Source organism: Neolamprologus multifasciatus, chromosome 13 (assembly GCF_963576455.1).
Source record: "Neolamprologus multifasciatus chromosome 13, fNeoMul1.2, whole genome shotgun sequence".
NCBI classification, from domain to species: Eukaryota; Metazoa; Chordata; class Actinopteri; order Cichliformes; family Cichlidae; genus Neolamprologus; species Neolamprologus multifasciatus.
In genome coordinates this window covers 4,333,903-4,353,155 of record NC_140451.1, presented here as the reverse complement: position 1 = coordinate 4,353,155, position 19,253 = coordinate 4,333,903, and the positions used below count along the sequence as shown (strand labels likewise).

Below are 19,253 nucleotides of genomic sequence, written 5' to 3'. Positions count from 1 at the left end.
ATTTATAGTTACCCAGAGGACTGTCACATTTGATCTCTTCAACAGGGAATGAAAAACGTCTACTGGACTGTAAGTTGATATGTTGAGGTTGTTTAGTGCCGTCCAAAAATCATGACGCTTGTTTCTTTATAGGAAAATTAGAAATCGGTGCAATGAAGTATGTGCAAACAAATTCTAACATAGCTTGAACCCTTAGGCAAGCTTTCTAGTAATGTATTCAAGCATTCTTGAGGGTCCACTCTGTGTGAGAATGAGCCTAAACTGTTTCAACAATGACGAGATCCAGGCTCTCCATTCTCTAACTGATACCGCTCCATTGTGTGTGTTTTTTGGCCACTCAGATTCTTTTCAGATGGTATTGCACAGTGACTTCAAATCTGATGGTGCTGTACAAAAATCCCCAACACTGATCCAAAACAGCACAGAGCTTTTGTGTTTTATAGATGTAGACACCGACTGTTGTGTCTGTCACCTGACCTTTAGGAAAGTACTTTGTCACCAGTTTGTGAAGAAGAGGTAAAAGGTAAATTGGCTGGTGGTGCCTTTCTACAGATCTGAGCACTTCATTTGAACCAAAAACGTAAATGTTTCATTAATCACTCCATAAATCCTGCTAACATTGATTTTCAGCACATTTTCTCCTTGGTTCAGTCCTGACGGTCACCCTTCCATTGAAACCATTTGTGATGAGGCTGGTGTGTGATGGTACTTCTCCCTCAATTTGAAATATTTGTAACATGTACAGAATCACCTCTAACCAAGTACACTTGGGCATGCAGACTCAAGGATCGAACCACGAACCTTCCATTTAGTAGGTGACCTGCTCTGCCACCTGAGACAAACCCCCTCCCCAAAAGTTACTGGAAGAACTCATTTGCTTAGAAAGTACTAGAAAGTCAAAAGCCAATTAAATACATCTGACACTAAAAGCTGAGACCTTTAAGAACTCCAGAACCTTACCAACATGCTACATCACGGAAAAGTATAAGACACATTGGTGGGAAACGCCACCATATTGATCAGGAGCTGAAAGCCTCAGAAACTAATAAAGACGAGTCTAGGCACTGGTGAAATGAATCCCTGAAAACAGAACAACTAAAACTAGGCAGGGTACTGTTGTGCACTGCTGCCTCATAGCAAGTAGGTCCATGTTTGTATTGGTTCTCTTCAGGTACACAGACTTCCTCCCACAGTCCAAACAATTAGTGTCATTTGGTCAGCTGATGATTCCAAACAGGTGTGAATGTGAACTTGAATGGTTGTCTGCAGCTCTGTGTTAGCCCTACAACAGATTGGTGACCTGTCCAGACCTTTGTGGATCTTTCAGAAACAAATAGTCTCCTGTTCATGTCACCTGGGTGAACAAGGATTTATCAAAGCTGTCAGCATAGAAAGAAATGCTTTGCAAACACCAGCAAAACTAGGAACGACAAATAATATACCATCCATATTATCCAGGGTTGAACATGAACACATACTTCATTTCCAAAGAGACTTAAATCATTTGGCAGGAATGAGTAATATGATGTGAAGTGTATCTCTAAAAACCAGTTCACAGACTGGTTACTGAAAACATGAGCATGTGTCACAATCAGTGGAAGCTGACTGTGTGTAGAGAGAATACTGGACCCAAATGCAGACTAAAAATGGAGTGTGAAATGTGACTTGAACAAAAAGTGGGCTGTTGTGGCTCATAAGAGTACACAAAGCAAAGGAAAACTAAACTAGAACCTAAACTGGAAAAACTAAACTATGATTACTGTGACAAAAACATGAATTCAGAACACGTGCATGCAGGAAACTGTGAGAATGACCATGCATTACCTTAAACTTGATGCGATATGAAGGTAAGAACACAGGACAACCTGACAAAGTCTGAATGAAACACACAGACTAAATACTCACAGGAGGTGATCAGGGGAAGTGGAAACACCTGGGGAAACAGCTGACACAAATGAACATAATGACATCAGAGGGGAAGAGTAAAACTAAACACATTGATCAAAGAAACACAAGACTTTCAAAATAAAACAGGAAACTTGGAGAGACGTAGACATGACAACACAGGCTTGACAACATGAAACACGTGGACAAGAAATCCATAACAACTAGCACAGAAGGCCTGGGTGAAACTAAAATTCACTGCCAATTAATAATAATCCAACATTCCACATTATCTTCAACATATAACGAAAGAGATCAAAACAACTGAAAGTGCTGGATCACAGACCCAGCCCCTGACAAGTATGTGTGTACACCATTGCATGTATTATGTTTTGCATATTGCACATAGTCTAAGGAGCTTGGAAAGAAAAGCGTCTGGCAGAATTTTCCACACCAAGACTAAAGCTCTGACATTTAGTGATGTCACACTTGATTTGGTTTGTTGAGGTGCCAGGCTACTTGGAAAATCAGTATCGTAGGCAGCCAACTACGTCATTCAGACAGCTGAATAAGGATCAGCAGTGCATCATGGGAGATGGGGCCTCTGGTGGTTCTGACCTTGTTAATGGCTAAGCATGTCATCACCTTGGTGAAGCAAAAAAAGACATCCCTTGCCAACATCTAATTTATACAGAGACTTGCGTCAACATCAGCATTCTGTGTGTCTGTGTTTGCCTGTGTCTGAGTGTACACAGTTGGATGAATGAACACATTATTTCTTAACTGCAGGCAATTCATTAGTACTTAGATTTTTTAGGGATTGTGCTAAGAAGTGGTGATCTCAGCACCAGCATTCCCTAAACCTTCATATTCATACAAAAGTGTTTAGCATAACTAATATAACTGATAGATGTAAAACTACCAATACCCTTAACAATTTATACATGTTCTGAATCAGAAAGGAAGCTACTGATTCAGAAAAATTTAAATTAGAACTTTTTAATTGTTTTACTTATATGAATACATTTTACCGTGATAAATAAAAAGACCTTTAGTAAGTATTTGGCCACATAAATAGTGTAGTCTGCTGTAGTCTGCTATTACGCAATGAAAAGGAATTCATTCAAATGTGCCATTTGAGATACGTATATGAGAGTCCTGATGCTATTGGTGACACACACACTCTATTTTGGTGTGGATTCTGAAATTTCTATGCATGTAAAACTACACTGACACTATTCAGCTATACCCTCAGAGAATGATCGCTTTTGGCTTTTTTTCAGCTAATTGTGCTAACTGTAGATGCACTGGCTTGTGTAATTCTCAATCCTGACTGCAGCATGTCATATTTTAAATTTTAAAAAGCTTACACTGTACACTAGGGATGCAACGATACCAATTTTTTCAAACCGATACGATACCGATACTTGGATCTGAGTACTTGCCGATACAGAGTACAAAAACCGATACTTCTACCACACACACACACACACACACACACACACACACACACACACACAAATGCAATGAATTGGAAGACAGGTTTTATTTTATTCTCTGCCGATAAAAAATAAAATCTTAATAAAAATGACCACAAAAAAATTTCAAGTGAAAAATAAGCACTTCTGTTAAATTATTGCGGAGTCTCCACATTGTAATTTAACAAAATATCACTGAACTATTGGCACTGTCTCGAGCTTTCAGAATAATAAATAAACACTTCTGTTTATTTATTATATTTCATATCGCAGCTCGAGTCGGTGCAATCCTATGTTTTCCACGACCGGCACTGGCTGGTCATCCAGAGCGATAAAATGAGTCAGAGCCTCTGTTATTTTAACTGCCTGTGGATTTTCTCTTGACATTTTTCTTTGCTTTTCCAAAACCTGAGTTAAAGTTGGCTGTTCCGGTCCACACTGCTGACATTTTGTTTAGCCTAGCTACAGCAGCCTCCAGTTTCTCTTTCTTATCTGGAGCCGCCAGTCTCACTCGCCTAACCCTGTGCCTGTTTAGCGCGGGATGTCCCCCTAGTGGCCAATCTAAAAAACTACAACAGAAATGACATGCCACCCTCTGATTAATGAAATAAGTTGGTATCGGTTAACTTTTACGAGTATGAGTACACACACATTTTACAGTATCGGCCCCGATACTCGATACCTGTATCGGTGCATCCCTACTGTACACTTCTTATCCAGCAGCAAACACCAGACAAACACGAACACACTGGAGCCTTTAGTAGCTAAAGAGCCAGCAGTCATTTTCACAAACCTTCTAAGAATCGAGCTCATAACATATACCAGGTCTGCCCTGGGGTCTGCTCTGACCAATGGCATGCTAAAATAACTCACCTATGAGTTGCTTAGGGTATGTCCAGCAGGCGTTCTCAGATACTGAAGACACATCAGCTGGCTACTTTCAGTGAGAGGGATTACTCTACTTTCAGTGCCTGCCATTACCCTGCTTCTTGTGCTAAGATTAGACACCTTTGATGAAAGGTCATTTACCACTGCTCACTTCAAATTTTTGGACACTACCTATAGTTCAGTTTTATAGGTGAATATGTGAATGTACATCAACTAGTAAGGTATTCTCACACTCTCCAACACAACCAAAAATCTCTGAATGTGGGAATGCAGGTTTTTCCAAAGTTTGTGGAACCGATAAAGAGCTATAAATCAGAGACCGGTGTGTATATGTAACAAAAAAGCACAGTAGACTGTTTAGGCCACTTGTCACTCAGTCAGCATTCCACGTCTGCACAGTTGAGCTATGTACTGTTTGAAATTTGGAGGATTTGTGTAGGTTAAAAGCCCCTCTTTGTAGCCTGTCTTATGCAAATGGACAGCAGTAAACCATAAAACAAGAGTTGACCCCCTTCCCCGTCCAGAAAACTGTTGTATCCTTTGATCAATGATTTGATCAATATTTGTTGGAAACCAAAGGCATTTTTTTCAATGCAGTCCTTGCTTATTTCATCAGCAAGACATGCCAAACCACATTTCACACTAACAGTGGTTTTGTGGTTCTACATCTAGAACTTTTCTAAATGCAGTCCATGCCTGTAACCCAGTCAAATGATTTGCATCAGTTGATTTCCTCAGTTCCCAAATGCATAGATTGTTGTTAAAAAACAATACTCATACTAGGCTTGATATAATAGATTGTCATGAGATAATCATTCCTCTTTGAGTGATCGTGTTGTATGGACTCAGGCGTGTGGGACGGCATGGTCATTGGTGAAACCCACTGTTGCTGTTTCATGGAAAAACGAATCGTCTCTGCTCTGTGGATAGTGAGCAAATAGTGAAGGCGATCTTATTGTGCAAGCAAAGTGTGGTTAGACTCCCTGCCTTCTTTGCCATGTACAGATTAGCATTAGCACTGGCAATACATCCTCTTCACTTGATCAGAAATTGCTCTTGTTCTTTCCTGTCCTACCAGATGTGCTCTCCCTCTAATGACATACTCTCTGTCCTCCTTCCAGCTTGGCGTCATGGGATCATCCACACTGGGGAAGGCAGCGTCTCTTGATGCTCTTTTAAATGAATGCATTCATGGATTTGGTGAGTGACACAGACCATCAGGGGTCCTAAAGGTCCCTTATTCACTGCATTGCAATTAGTTTGTGGTAATTTGCAGAGAATAACTTAGGTAGTCCCTAAATTTATACCATTGTGCAAAAGTGTTGGGACACCCCTAATTTTTGGTGTCTGTTCAATTCTTCATAATTCAGAAAAACAGTGTATCACCAATGTTTTATTTTGAGCTAGGTAAGTGAGAAAGCAGTAAGAATTCAGACTGAATTTTGGGATTTGCTCTTCACAGATGACAGTGGTGACCTGCAGGCTAACCCGCTCCCACGCATTGTGCTGCTGATGCACCGTTGGTATGTTACATCCTCTGAACTGGCGCGAAAACTTCTGATGATATATCCTATCTTGTAGAAATCATGACTCGTTGCTCATACACATTAGTGCAATGGTCCAACAATATATTGAAGTGCTGGCTGAAGCTTGGAGGGCTCATTCACCTTACAGGAAATTTCACCTAAGCTTTTATTTGGTTAATGGTATTCCAGACAGTCTCTTAAATGATATTTGATGCTTTCTGTAAGCAGCTGCATCTCTCTCAGCTGCTCTCTTGGTGTGCCAGTGAACATTGATGTAAAATAAGTGGTATTGATCTTAGCTTGGATCAGTGACCTTGGAGTTGCTCAGTAAGTGGTTTGTTGTACTATTAGAGACAAATGGTTGTAATGCAGCTTTTTACCTGCTGTAAATTCAAACGCCAACTTCATTCAATTTTGTATAACTACCCTGTTACCAAAGTATATACAGTCATGGTGAAAAGACAGTACATCCACTGCAATTCTAAGGGTGTACGTATCAGGACATACTGAAATAAAAAATCATCTGGAACTTGCCGGGATCTAAAGTAATTTAAATATATTCCGAAAAGTGTTTTTATTTACTTAACACAAACTAAGGCAAAATACAAATGATATGAAAAATCATTAAGCAGCTTACAGAAGCATGTTTAGCTGCAATGCCTGAAGGCATTATGACTTTTCAGTCTCTTACATAGTTGTGGAGGACTTTTGGAGCATTCCTCTTTAGAAAGTTGCTTCAGTGCATTGACATTCGTTTATGCACCCCTTTCTTAAGGTCTTGCCACAGCATTTTGAGGCTGAGGTCTGGACTTTGACTCGGCCATAGCCTTTTCTTTTTTAACTATGTTGTTATCAGTGTTGGGGAGTAACGGAATACATGTACCGCCGTTACTATTTAAAATACAAAATATAAGTAACTGTATTCCGTTACAGTTACCGTTTAAAAAGGTGGTATTTAGAATACAGTTACTTTGTTGAAATAAATGGATTACACGGCGGTACTTCCGTGTTTCATATTGTGGCGGGTCAGGCCTGTTTGGGTTTTGTTTGACAGCTACGTTCTGTTGTTCCAGGTGGCAGCGTTACGGTTGCCATGGTTACATGGTGACGCTCTCTCTGCGTGTTTCCTGGGTGAGAGAGCGCCTGTTGTTATTGTGCTAAGCTAATAGGCAGAATGATACCGGTATAGCTCTAAAGAATGTAGCATCATAGGCAGTGTAGTCCGTGCTGCAGGGAGAATGGACTGCCATACCCGTTATGTGTCTGTGAGCGAGGGAGGGAGAAAAAGGAAAAGTACGAGCTGTCATGAGCAAAAACAGGAGCTGGAAGCATGTAAATATAATAATAACCACTGCAGCCAAGAAGAGTGCCTGACGAGCCCAGTTGTAAGTAAGCTATTAAGACTCGACTGTACGCTGTGTTCGTGTTTTCCTCCAAAAACAATAAGTTCCGTTGGAGCAGCCTTTCAACGCCTCTCTCTGTCTCTCGCTAGCAAAGTTGACCCAGACAACAAAGTAAAGCTAGTTTTCGGCTATGAGCCCGACACGAACCCACCGTATTAGCCAGAGGTCCCTTTACTACGGTTCGGAGCCGCGGACCTTCAGTAACAGTAATAAATCACAGCAATAGTACATTCATGTAGTTGTAAACAGCATGATAATGTATTAAGTAATCCAAAGTATTCAGAATACGTTACTCTCATTGAGTAACGTAACGGAATACGTTACAGAATACATTTTGGGGCATGTATTCTGTATTCTGTAATGGAATACATTTTAAAAGTAACCTTCCCAACACTGGTTGTTATAGATCAGACTTTATTTTCTTTATCTTCTTACTTTAATCAGACACATAGAGAAATCCCCCAAAAGGTAACCATCACAATATAACTTCACTAAAACTTCTAACAAACCTTGTGTGTAATGGAGATGTAATGCCAGCCTATTTTTAAAAAATTTACAATGAAAATAGACACAGACACACACACACACACACACACACACACACACACACACACACACACACACACACACACACCATTGTTGTTGTCTCCTTTCTCTCTTCTCTCTATATCTATCTGTTTTCCTGCTGATCTCCTCCACTTCCTCCTCCTTTCAGGACCTCCTGACAGTCTCCCAGATGAGCCTGGGGAGATTTTATCAGCGAAAGCACTTTTGGGATGTGTCCACTTACTGTAGAAAAAAATTTAACTTTTTTTCATTGCCTAAAACAGAGATTAAATAAATAAAATAATAATGCAGGAATATTTCCTGAATACTCGGTTCTGAGTTGCAGTAGGCCCTGTGCTGTGAGCATAGCCTGGCTCTTCATTTAGATTCATCGCAAACTTTAGGTCATAATTCTCTGTAATTGTTTGCTGATAACCTCCAGATTAGCTTGCATAGAAGGTCCTCTATATTTATTTTTTTTTAGAGCGAAGAGGCTTTCTCCTAGCAACCCTTCCAAATACGCCATACTTGTTCAGTCTTTTTGTAAATGCACTGTTGTGAACTTTAATATTTATCATGCTGAGTGAGGCCTGCACAGTCTGAAATTAGTTCTCATGCTTTTGCAGTTTCTCTGAGCAGTGCAATTTGACCTTGCTGGTACAGTCCTGGAAAAACTGACGGGTAACAGTAAATGGACTAGTTCTTATATAGCGCTTTTCTACTCTATCTGAGAACTAGAAGCACTTTATACAACTTGCCTCATTAACCCATCCACATATCCGCTCTTTCTACTGAAGTGCGTTCCATCTAATGGTCACGCACATTCACACTCTGTTGGATGCATTAGAGAGCAGCTGGAGGTTAGTATCTTGCCAATGGATATTTGACATCCAGATTGGAGCAGCCAAGGAAAAAACCACCAACCTTCCGATTAGTAAATGACCTGTTCTACCTGCTGAGCTACAGAAATCGATGTCTGGAATGTTTTCTAATTGTTAAAAATCTTTCTTATTGACTTAAATATGCCATGTTACATAAAACCTTAGGAGTGAAAGCAGGTATAGTCTAACATGACTTTGTGGAATCATCACCTCTTTATGTATGTGCAGGAAAGGAGTAATAAGTAATAAGTAATATATTACGCAATGCAGTACTTTTCTCCTTGTACAAAGTAGTTTGTTAAATTACAGTTATGTTACTTTGCAACATGGCCTGTTTAGTTGGTAGGCAACAATATAACACCAAACTCACTGTACAAATCTCTATGCTAACAAGGACATGCACAAGATCTTTCTTTCAATAGTCTATTTAAGTGCTACCCCAAAGCTAACTGACAGCGAAGTGGGTAAAAACAGCCCATAGAGCACTTCACAGAAAAAAACGTTGTGATCAAAGTGATTGGACCCTAAGAAAGAGTTTGAGCAGAAATGCACAATCCTACAAACTTCTTCAGTTCTACTTTAAACCTCCCTAAGAATTGGCACACTCCACTTTAGCAACACTCTGTCTCTTGCAGTTAGCTTTGATGTCATGTTTACAGTAAAGCAGTGATTCTCAAACTTTTCACAAGAGTACCACCTCATAAAATATATGGCTCTTAAAGTACCACCCTTATGGCCGATATTAGTAGTACTAATGTCCTGGGTCGGCAACGTATGTTTTCTGTTTGGTATTAATAATCTTTGATTTCTGGATGTGTCTTTGTTAGTTTTGGTTCTGTGTTCCCACTGTTCTGTGTTAGTACTGTGCCTCTGAGTTTAGTCTGTGGATTTCCTGTTTTACTTTGAAGGTCTTGTCTCATGTTAGTGTATTCTGCTTTACTTCCTTGTCTTGTCTTGCCCAATTAGTTGCAGCTGTGTTGCCATCTGTTCCCTCATGTTCATGCCTGTGTATATATATTGTGTGTTTGCCTTTGCTCGTCGTTACTCCGTCTGTGTTACTCGGTGTATCTCTGCATCTCTCTGCCCTACAGTCTCTGTGTCATCACTCTGCGTCCTAATGGTTTCAGGTTAGTTGGTTAGTTGTCCCCAGTTTAGGTTTTGGTAGCTCCTCCGTTCCTGTTTTTGCCATTTTGCCAATCCTGTAAATAAAGCTCACTCGCATCACAGCCTATGCCTGTATCTTGGGTCCTTACTCTCACACACCACACGACTGCGCTGAGCTACTTGGTGTTTGCCTTTTGCATTCCTAATCCAAGTCAATAAGGCGTCAAGCAGAAGGCTGATGGTAACTGGATGAGATGTCCTGCATAATCCATTAGAGGCAAAGCTTGAGGGCAGCATAGTGACAAGATGGTTAGCACCAATGACTACAGAAAACAGTCATTGGTTAGCACTGTTGCCTTGAAGCAGCTAAGTTTTGGGTTTGCAAAATCACATGGTTAGCTTAATTGGTGATTCTAAATTCCCCTTAGGTGTGAATTATTGCCTGCCTCTCTGCGTTAGAGGCAACCTGTCCAGAGTGTAACAAACAACCTATATCTCACAAATGCATGCCATTCCAAAATTAGATGGCGATTCTGTGTTTTTGTATTCAAACAAATTCCTTATTTTGTTGATTTGCTGGTTTTGTTAAATCTTGAAAAATGTCCTTAACTTAAGCCCACGTACCGTAACTGCAGTGGTGACAACTGCCAAAGAACCAGGCTGAAGATTTGTTATTTAATGAGGTAAGTTGGTACTCATACATTCTCCTACATGTCAGACAGTCAAACTTCCTGCATCATACCACCCATCGTAAAGGGGCTTACATGTCATGAATGTCCCGGTCTGTCACACACTAATAAAGGATATACTATAATCTGCATTCGTCCCATGTTTATCTATTTGATGTATAATTCCAAATATGTGTACTTAGGTACTGGATAGTAACATTTCCTGCAGAGTTCAACCTGGACTTGGGTCTGATTAGAATAACAGAGGAGTTCAGAGACGTGGCAGCTCAGCTTGGCTGTGAGGAGCATTTCAAATTCATCGACATCTCAACCATGTAAGACATCAAGGGCACACAGATGCAGCTGAAGAAACTCTTGATATAATCACTCAATTTTAACAAAATGTAACATCTGGGCTGGATAAAATTTAAAAAGGTAAAATATTAAAATAAAATAATAATAAAATAAAAACTTTTTTATTTAAAGGGGACAATTTTTTGGTTATTTCCAGCTCTTTATTTTTTACCATCAAAAGACTACACTGGTGTTGTATGACTTACAGTTCTAAATAATAAAATAATCCAAATTAACTCACACAACCATGAGATTTAAAGAGTGCACATCTAAAGCTTAAACATGTCAAAGAACTGTTCCGTTGATTCTTATGCTTTTATTCGAGTGGCTAATTGCTTCTCAATTGTTCTTCTTGCAGTCCATCATACGACTGGATGAGAAAGATTACCCAGCGGAAAAAGCAAACCAAAAAAGGGAAGGCCTCCCTGTTGTTTGACCACCTGGAACCCATAGAGCTGGCTGAGCATCTCACCTTCCTGGAATTCAAATCCATCCGAAGGATATCGGTACATTCAACTGTTGAGTGATGGCTGCTTTGTGGCTCAGGGATGGTTCTGGAATTCATTGTCGGCAGAGGATGAATCCTAACACCATTTTAGTGCTCTATATACAATACCTTCTTACAAACTTCTCCTTCATAACTATTCTACAGCTACTGTACTAGTGTGGTCAGGGAAAATAAATAGTTTAATTATGACACCACATAGGGATATGTCACCCTGAGGAAATCTAAAACTTAAATAGTAAAAAGAAGGCTCACAGGTTTATTAAATACAGATGGGCATATTAGGCTTCTCCTTAATATAGTTTTATTAAAAAATGATCAACATGAAAACAATACATGTGAAATAGTAAAAACCTTGAACAAGAAGGTATTGTGGAACACCATCTATTTATCAATGGCAATACAAAGTAAAAATGGACTAGGATGGGACATTTCAGAACCGTAGAAGGAGGGTTATAAAGGGGAACACACACACCTATGGTGCTATGTAATAAGTGCAATTGTGAAGGAGAGATATCCCCAGGGTTGCATTACTACTGACTGTCCACTCCCAGTCCCATCCAGCAGCAGGGAAAAGTAGGGCTGGTTATCATCACTGACTTCTATTCGATTTGATTCCAATTCAATTTTGACTCAGACAGAGAAGCACAATGTAGTAATTCAGCTGGATTCATGTGGTCTAAGATTTCAGGTGCCCAACAGGAACAGTTACACATTCCAGATAAAAACTACTCCAAGTCTATTCAGGAAATGATGCCAGAGACATTATCAAATGGTAATCAAAACTCTATTTAAAAAAACTATACCAGTGAAATGTGACACTGTTGTAAAAATGACAAGAGGTGAATGCTGCAGCAAATCATAAATATTGTAATTAAGTGCACAAAGCAGTGGGGAAAAAAATAAAGATTTTAATTCAGCTAACAGATCATCTGCAGAGGAATGGCTTATTTGAAGAGTTTCAGTCAGGTTTCAGAGTTCATCACAGCACAGAAACAGCTTTAGTGAAGGTTACAAATGATCTTCTTATGGCCTCTGACAGTGGACTCATCTCTGTGCTTGTCCTGCTAGACCTCAGTGCAGCATTCGATACTGTTGACCATAATATCCTATTAGAGCGATTAAATCATGCTGTAGGTATTACAGGTACTGTGCTGCAGTGGTTTGTATCATATCTATCTAATAGACTCCAATTCGTACATGTAAATGGAGAGTCCTCTTCACACTTATGGAGGGTTCAGTGCTAGGACCAATTCTGTTTACATTATACATGTTTATACAGGCAGCATCATTAGAAGACATAGCATACATTTTCACTGCTATGCAGATGACACCCAGCTCTATCTGTCCATGAAGCCAGATAACACACGCCAAACTTAAACTGCAGGAATGTCTTAAAGACATAAAGACCTGGATGGCCGCTAACTTTCTGCTTCTTAATTCAGATCAAACTGAGGTCATTGTACTCGGCGCTGAAAAGCTTAGAAATATGGTATCTAACCAGATTCTTACTCTGGATGGCATTACCTTGGCCTCCAGTAACACTGTGAGGAACCTTGGAGTCATTTTTGACCAGGACATGTCCTTCAACGCACATATTAAACAAATATGTAAGACTGCGTTCTTCCATTTGCGCAACATCTCTAAAGTTAGAAATATCCTGTCTCAGAGTGACGCTGAAAAACTAGTTCATGCATTTATTACTTCCAGGCTGGACAACTGTAATTCATTATTATCAGGATGTCCAAAAAACTCACTGAAAAGCCTTCAGCTAATCCAAAATGCTGCAGCAAGAGTCCTGGACAGGGGACTAGAAAGAGAGAGCAGATTTCTCCTGTTTTGGCTTCCCTTCATTGGCTTCCTGTTAAATCCAGAATTGAATTCAAAATCCTGCTCCTCACATACAAGGTCTTAAATAATCAGGCCCCATCTTATCTTAATGACCTTGTAGTACCATATCACCCTATTAGAGCACTTCGCTCTTGCTCTGCAGGCCTACTTGTTGTTCCTAGAGTATTTAAAAGTAGAATGAGAGGGAGAGCCTTCAGTTTTCAGGCCCCTCTTCTGTGGAACCAGCTTCCAGTTTGGATTCAGGAGACAGACGCTATCTCTACTTTTAAGATTAGGCTTAAAACTTTCCTTTTTCCTTATGCATATAGTTAGGGCTGGACCAGGTGACCCTGAATCCTCCCTTAGTTATGCTGCAATAGACGTAGGCTGCCGGGGGATTCCCATGATGCATTGAGTTTTTCCTTTCCAGTCACCTTTCTCACTCACTATGTGTTCATAGACCTCTCTGCATTGAGTCATATCTGTTATTAACCTCTGTCTCTCTTCCACAGCATGTCTTTTATCCTGTCTTCCTTCTCTCACCCCAACCAATCACAGCAGATGGCCCCGCCCCTCCCTGAGCCTGCTTCTGCCAGAGGTTTCTTCCTGTTAAAAGGGAGTTTTTCCTTCCCACTGTTGCCAAAGTGCTTGCTCATAGGGGGTCATATGATTGTTGGGTTTTTCTCTGTATCTATGAAGCACCTTGAGGCGACTGCTGTTTTGATTTGGCGCTATATAAATAAAATTGAATTGAATTGAATTCAATTAATTCAAGTTAATTGCTTTATCACTAAGCACAATTGCTGCTACTATTTGTAAATCACTGAATTAATACATGCACATTCCTGCAAAAATCTCTCCAGAGCAGGTTGGATCCACAGAGGTGGCTGTGCTCCAGAGGCAGAATAGGTCATTCGAAGGGAGGTGCTTCAATCCCTTTGTACGATAGGCTCTTGTTTCCATCCCAAAAAAAAGTCTTGACAAAAAACTAAATGTGTGTGTTAATGAGAAATGCTGTATAAAATATTTTGAGAGCTCAAGTTAAGCAGAAAGGTGCCCTATAAAAACTAGCCTTTATGCATCCGCTTATACGTTAGCAGTAGTAACGTTTGGTAGTAAGAACCGAAAACCCTAAAAGTTACCTGGACAGCCCAAAAGCTTGTTTCATACTCTGGTCAGGAGCAGGTAAGGAGTTTCAGTTTTAAATCACCTTTAAATACCACATTTTCACTGTTTCTTTCATTTAATATAGATTCTCTGCTTGAGGAATAACTGGGGAATAACTTTTACATGTGCAGCCGTATGCAGTTAATTTGGTAAATGTATAAAATATTTCAGTTTCATTCTCCTGCTAAGTCACTTTTACACTGCTAGAAATATAGCTACAAGAACACACATACCAGAGTGTCACATTTTACTGATAATTACCACTTCATAATGGCTCCAGAGTATGTGGCCCTCATATGGATCATTTGAGATGGAAGAAGAGTCATATGATCCGTAAAACCCCCCTTTTAGATCGGTAATGACAAACCCTTTCATGTGAACTCGCAGGGAAAACGCAGCTTAGCAAGTTGATAACTAGATTCATGTGACCACTTATCCTGATTGACAAACGAGGGGTAAATGAATCCAGGTAACAAAAACACGCCCTGGGTCTGTTGAACTTGCTTCATAGTACATGGCCCAAGTTATGTATTCAGCATAAGGGATTTGTAACCACTGACCGGAAGGCATCAATAAACTCCAGCAGCTGACTAATTTCCCGCTGTAGCATAAATCTCCAGAGACCTCAATAAAGGAATGCTGTATCACAACTGTAGGGTGTAACACATCTGTGTCCTCTGTTAGAAATAAACAGCTGGCCACATACCCGGATTAAAACTACTTTAGATTGCACAGAATTCACAGACAGCCAATATACCAAACTCCACGGAAGACAAACGACTCCATGAGCAAGAAGAAATTCTGCATGATTGTGTCTTGGGAAAGTTCTACCCATCCCTGACTTCAGAATTGAGCACACAGAATGGCTACACTGGCTACAGAATTACATCCCTTCTTCAAACAGTTCCATAGGGCCTTTGATCTCAGTGTTTTTGATAAATGGAATTTATAAAAAATGAAATATAACCTTATCCTTTCAGGACATACATGGGGTCCCAAAACCAGCCCTGATCTGCTGTGCAGTTTTTTGGCTCAAAGCTAATGCTAACTCATGCTATCACAGGTGTCGAACTCCAGGCCTTGAGGGCTGGCGTCCTGCAGGTTTTAGATGTGTCCTTGATCCAACAAAGCTGATTTAAATGGCTAAATTACCTCCTCGACATGTCTTGAAGTTCTCCAGAAGCCTGGTAATGAACTAATCATTTGATTCAGGTGTGTTGACCCAGGGTGAGATCTAAAACCTGCAGGACACCGGCCCTCGAGGCCTGGAGTTCGACACACCTGTGCTAGATGGAGAGCTTCTGGAAAGCTGAACATTTGCTGGGATTCCATTCTGCTGTGATGGGCCATCGGCGTCTTATCATCAAACAGCTTAACTGAATTCAATATATCAATACGTGGGAGAAAAGGCTTACACTAGCTGACATATGGTTAGGTGTTTAATAGATTTCCTAGAATAGGACCCAGATCAAAATGTAGGGTGGTAGAGAAGTAGGCAGTTTTAACACTGGTACAAAAACTGTATGTAAAGGACATTTTTATTTCAGTCTTTGCGTAGGATCTTCTCTGATTCTGTAAGGCAGATATCTGATTTATGTTACTCTGTCGTTCCTAGTTCACTGATTACCAGAGCTATGTGATCCATGGCTGTTTGGTGGACAACCTGACTCTGGAGCGCTCCATTGCTTTGTTCAATGGCGTTTCACAATGGGTGCAGCTGATGGTTCTCAGCAAACTCACACCTCAGACCCGTGCAGAGGTCATCACAAAATACATCCATGTGGCACAGGTAAGCCAAGGAGGGCAGGCTCTACGCACAGCTCTTCCAGCTTTCACAAAGTATTTCTCTCCAAAACATATAGAAATAACAGGGTCACTCAGCACTGTTACAAAACCATACTATATGAATAAGTTTAAATTCCACATTCCACATAAATTCCAAATCTTAAACTCAAGACTTTTCTTTTGACTAGTCAAACAAATTATCGAGAAAAAGGCAACAGTAAAATCTTTCAGATTAGAAAAAACCCACTCAGCTAAAGTGGCAAAACAGCATCTTGGCTTTGTTCATTTGCAGTGCAGAGGCTCAGAGATGTTATGATAGCTTTTCCCCTAAACTGCCACCTTAAAGTCTAACATAGTAAGACAGGGTTAGGCTACATTTAAAGCCACATGTACAACCATTACAGTTTCAGAAGCCAGAAGTTACTTTCAAATTATGGTTTTTTAATATGCATTTTGGCCTCATAGTTGTTCTAATATAATATTTTTGTATTTATGCAGCAGTCTGCTACTTCCTGAGCCTTGTTCAGCTGGAGGTTTCTTCCTGTTAAAAATGAGTTTTTTCTTTCCACTGTCCTTTGATTTGTCAAGGTTTTCTCTCTGATATTGTACCTTAACAATGTAAAGCACCTTGAGGCAACTTGTTTTTTTTGTGTGTGAATTGAATTAAACTGAACTGAATTAATTTATGCCAGATACATTAAATTATAGCTAAGGCAGTAGATGTGAACTAAACTCTAACTCTGTCACTAAATGATGATTGGATTGGACTGACTGAACCTTAAGAGGCTAACACTTCACATATTTTCATCGTTTTTAAACCATTCAGTGAACTCCCTATGGATAGTATAGTATAGTATATAGAAAGATAGATAGTTTGTATCTAGGGGGAGAGATGGGCCCTGCATAAACAAATAACCCGTTTAACTTTGAAAGGCACAGTGGTGTTCTAGAATGTCCCCCTTTTAAAAAAAACAACAATGATAATTCTTCGTCAACCACATAACTGAAGTATGCCATCTGGAGGATGTAGGCTGAATATCATGCTGCTGTTTCTCTCACACATACCTGACATTTTTTTATATGTGTTGCTGCCATCAAATTAAAAAAAAACTGATTTTTCATGAGAGAGTAACATGTTTCAAATAAATGATATAAGAAATAATACTGGTGTTTGGTAAATGGACAGGTATTTATGTAGCACTTTTCTTCTCAAGCTGAGCACTTAAAGGGCTTTTTGCTACAAGTCTTATTCACCCAGTCACACACTGGATTTATAAAAAGAGAATGCAAATATACCTCCTTCTTCTTCTTCTTCTTCTTCAGTTTGTTTCATCCAGGACGTATCTATTAAAATATGTCTGGTACAGCTTTGATCTCTTGTAGTTAAAAGTGAAAGTCTTATGAGAAGACAAACAATAACAGTTAGCATATGGATTGCACAGGCAGTCACCATTCAGATTTAATGGCCCTTCTGTGGATGAAGTCACTGAGTATGTTTAGCTGCCTTTAAGCCAGATTCTTCATGGTTACGAATGGTTCCACACTATGCAAAAAATGGCTTCATTAATATTTCTAATATTTTCTAATATTTCTTGAAAAACAAACAATAAAAAAACATACAAAAAACACCACAAAAAACAAATGCACTTGAGCTGTTGTTCAGTCATAAAAGCTCCCCCATCATCAATATTTAAGTTCCATATAGTACAGGATATGGTTCTTTCTGTCTGTGTTCTAGGCAAAGAGCTTCTCCATTACTCTTCCATTTGTATTTAAGGATGGATGCATGCCCTAATAATCTGCCCCGTCCTTTCTCCTACCAAAGTAAAGGCTGTCTACAGAAAGGGTCAATGATGAATCTACTTAACACACTGCCATTAGCTGTAATGACATGCTGCACGGAATATTGTGCACTGGTTTTTAAGATGGCTTGGTCAGCTTCAAGTGCAAATGTTCTCAATTTGTAAGCATGCATATTGTAACATATTGTTATGTTATGTAATGCTGAATTGAAAAGTAAATATTGACTGGGCTCCATGCAGCAGACTGGGACTTGGTTTGGATTTGGTTTTATTCACATAGCCATTTGTCTCTCATCTCAGCATTATTAGATTATTAAAATAAAGTAAGTTTTTACAATTACTCTGATAATCATAGTGCTAGCAAAGCTTTCTTCTTCAGCTATTGTCACCAATCTAATATGTCATTGGAGATTGGTACAGTGATAATGAGCTCTAGTATTCATGTACTGTGGTTTCAGAAAGGAGTCAGCTTAATTTGTTGGTAAGCTTTTAGATTAACATCCCCTCCACAGTCCATAAAAAAATTAAATAAAGTTTTTCAGTGTTTTTGAATTTTAATAAAAAAAACAAAAAAAAAATAATTGAATAAATTGCCACACTCCAAACTAGCACACCAAGGACCAAAAGCAAGGCGCTAGGCCACCTCTTTAGACAATAAACAGTGATCTTCAACATGTCTTTCTCTGGTCATCAGAAACTCCTTCACCTGCAGAACTTCAACACTTTGATGGCGGTGGTGGGGGGCCTGAGCCATAGTTCAATTTCTCGCCTAAAGGAGACTCATTTATATTTGGCTCCTGAAGTAGTCAAGGTAAGTCAGTGCCAGTCTTTGTATGTAGATTCATTTATGATTACTACACAGTTACAGGTGATTCAGTGGCAATGTATTTTCTTAGCACAAGCCTTTACCCTGTTTCATTAAGCAGCCACTGCAGCACGGTGGCGCTGTGATTAGAACTGTTAACTCACAGCAAGAAGGTCCCTGATTTTGGTTCCACCACATGGCCTTTCTCCTTGGAGTTTTCATGTTCTCCACATGTTTGTATGGGTTCTGCTGGGTACTTTGGCTTCCTTCCATAGTCCCAAAGACATGCATAACTTAAACTTTTGATTTGCTTATGAATATGGTGTACCCTTTACCGTTTGCTGCTTCTTGCCACAGATCTGGGATGAGATGACAGAGCTGGTCTCTTCCAACAACAATTACTCTTGCTACCGAAAAGCCTTCAATGAGTGCCAGGGATTTAAGATCCCAGTACTGGGTGTGCACCTAAAGGACTTGATTGCAGTGCATGTGGTGTTTCCTGACTGGATTGGTGATGGTAAAAAGGTGAATCTCGTGAAGATGCATCAGCTTTACATGACCTTCAATGAGCTGGTGTCCCTGCAGAGTGCAGTGGCCCAAGTTGAACCCAACATGGACCTCATCTAC

The 19,253-nt window shown here is 39.8% G+C and overlaps 2 protein-coding genes across 2 annotated transcripts in view; both read left to right on the top strand.

Annotated features, from left to right (window-relative positions):
* Positions 1-19,253, top strand: part of LOC146504875 (uncharacterized) — a 197,652-nt gene that overhangs the window by 32,173 nt on the left and 146,226 nt on the right. The window lies entirely within an intron of this gene.
* The window catches only part of rasgrp3 (RAS guanyl releasing protein 3 (calcium and DAG-regulated)), a 70,802-nt gene that overhangs the window by 43,454 nt on the left and 8,095 nt on the right, over positions 1-19,253 (top strand). The window contains 8 exon segments of the mRNA XM_085183626.1: positions 5,372-5,450; positions 5,713-5,815; positions 10,331-10,393; positions 10,582-10,713; positions 11,091-11,238; positions 15,850-16,023; positions 18,516-18,632; positions 18,984-19,253. The exon segment at positions 18,984-19,253 is cut by the window's right edge and continues 9 nt beyond it. Of these exon segments, the coding sequence (XP_085039752.1) occupies positions 5,381-5,450; positions 5,713-5,815; positions 10,331-10,393; positions 10,582-10,713; positions 11,091-11,238; positions 15,850-16,023; positions 18,516-18,632; positions 18,984-19,253 (1,077 nt within the window). The 5' untranslated portion in view covers positions 5,372-5,380.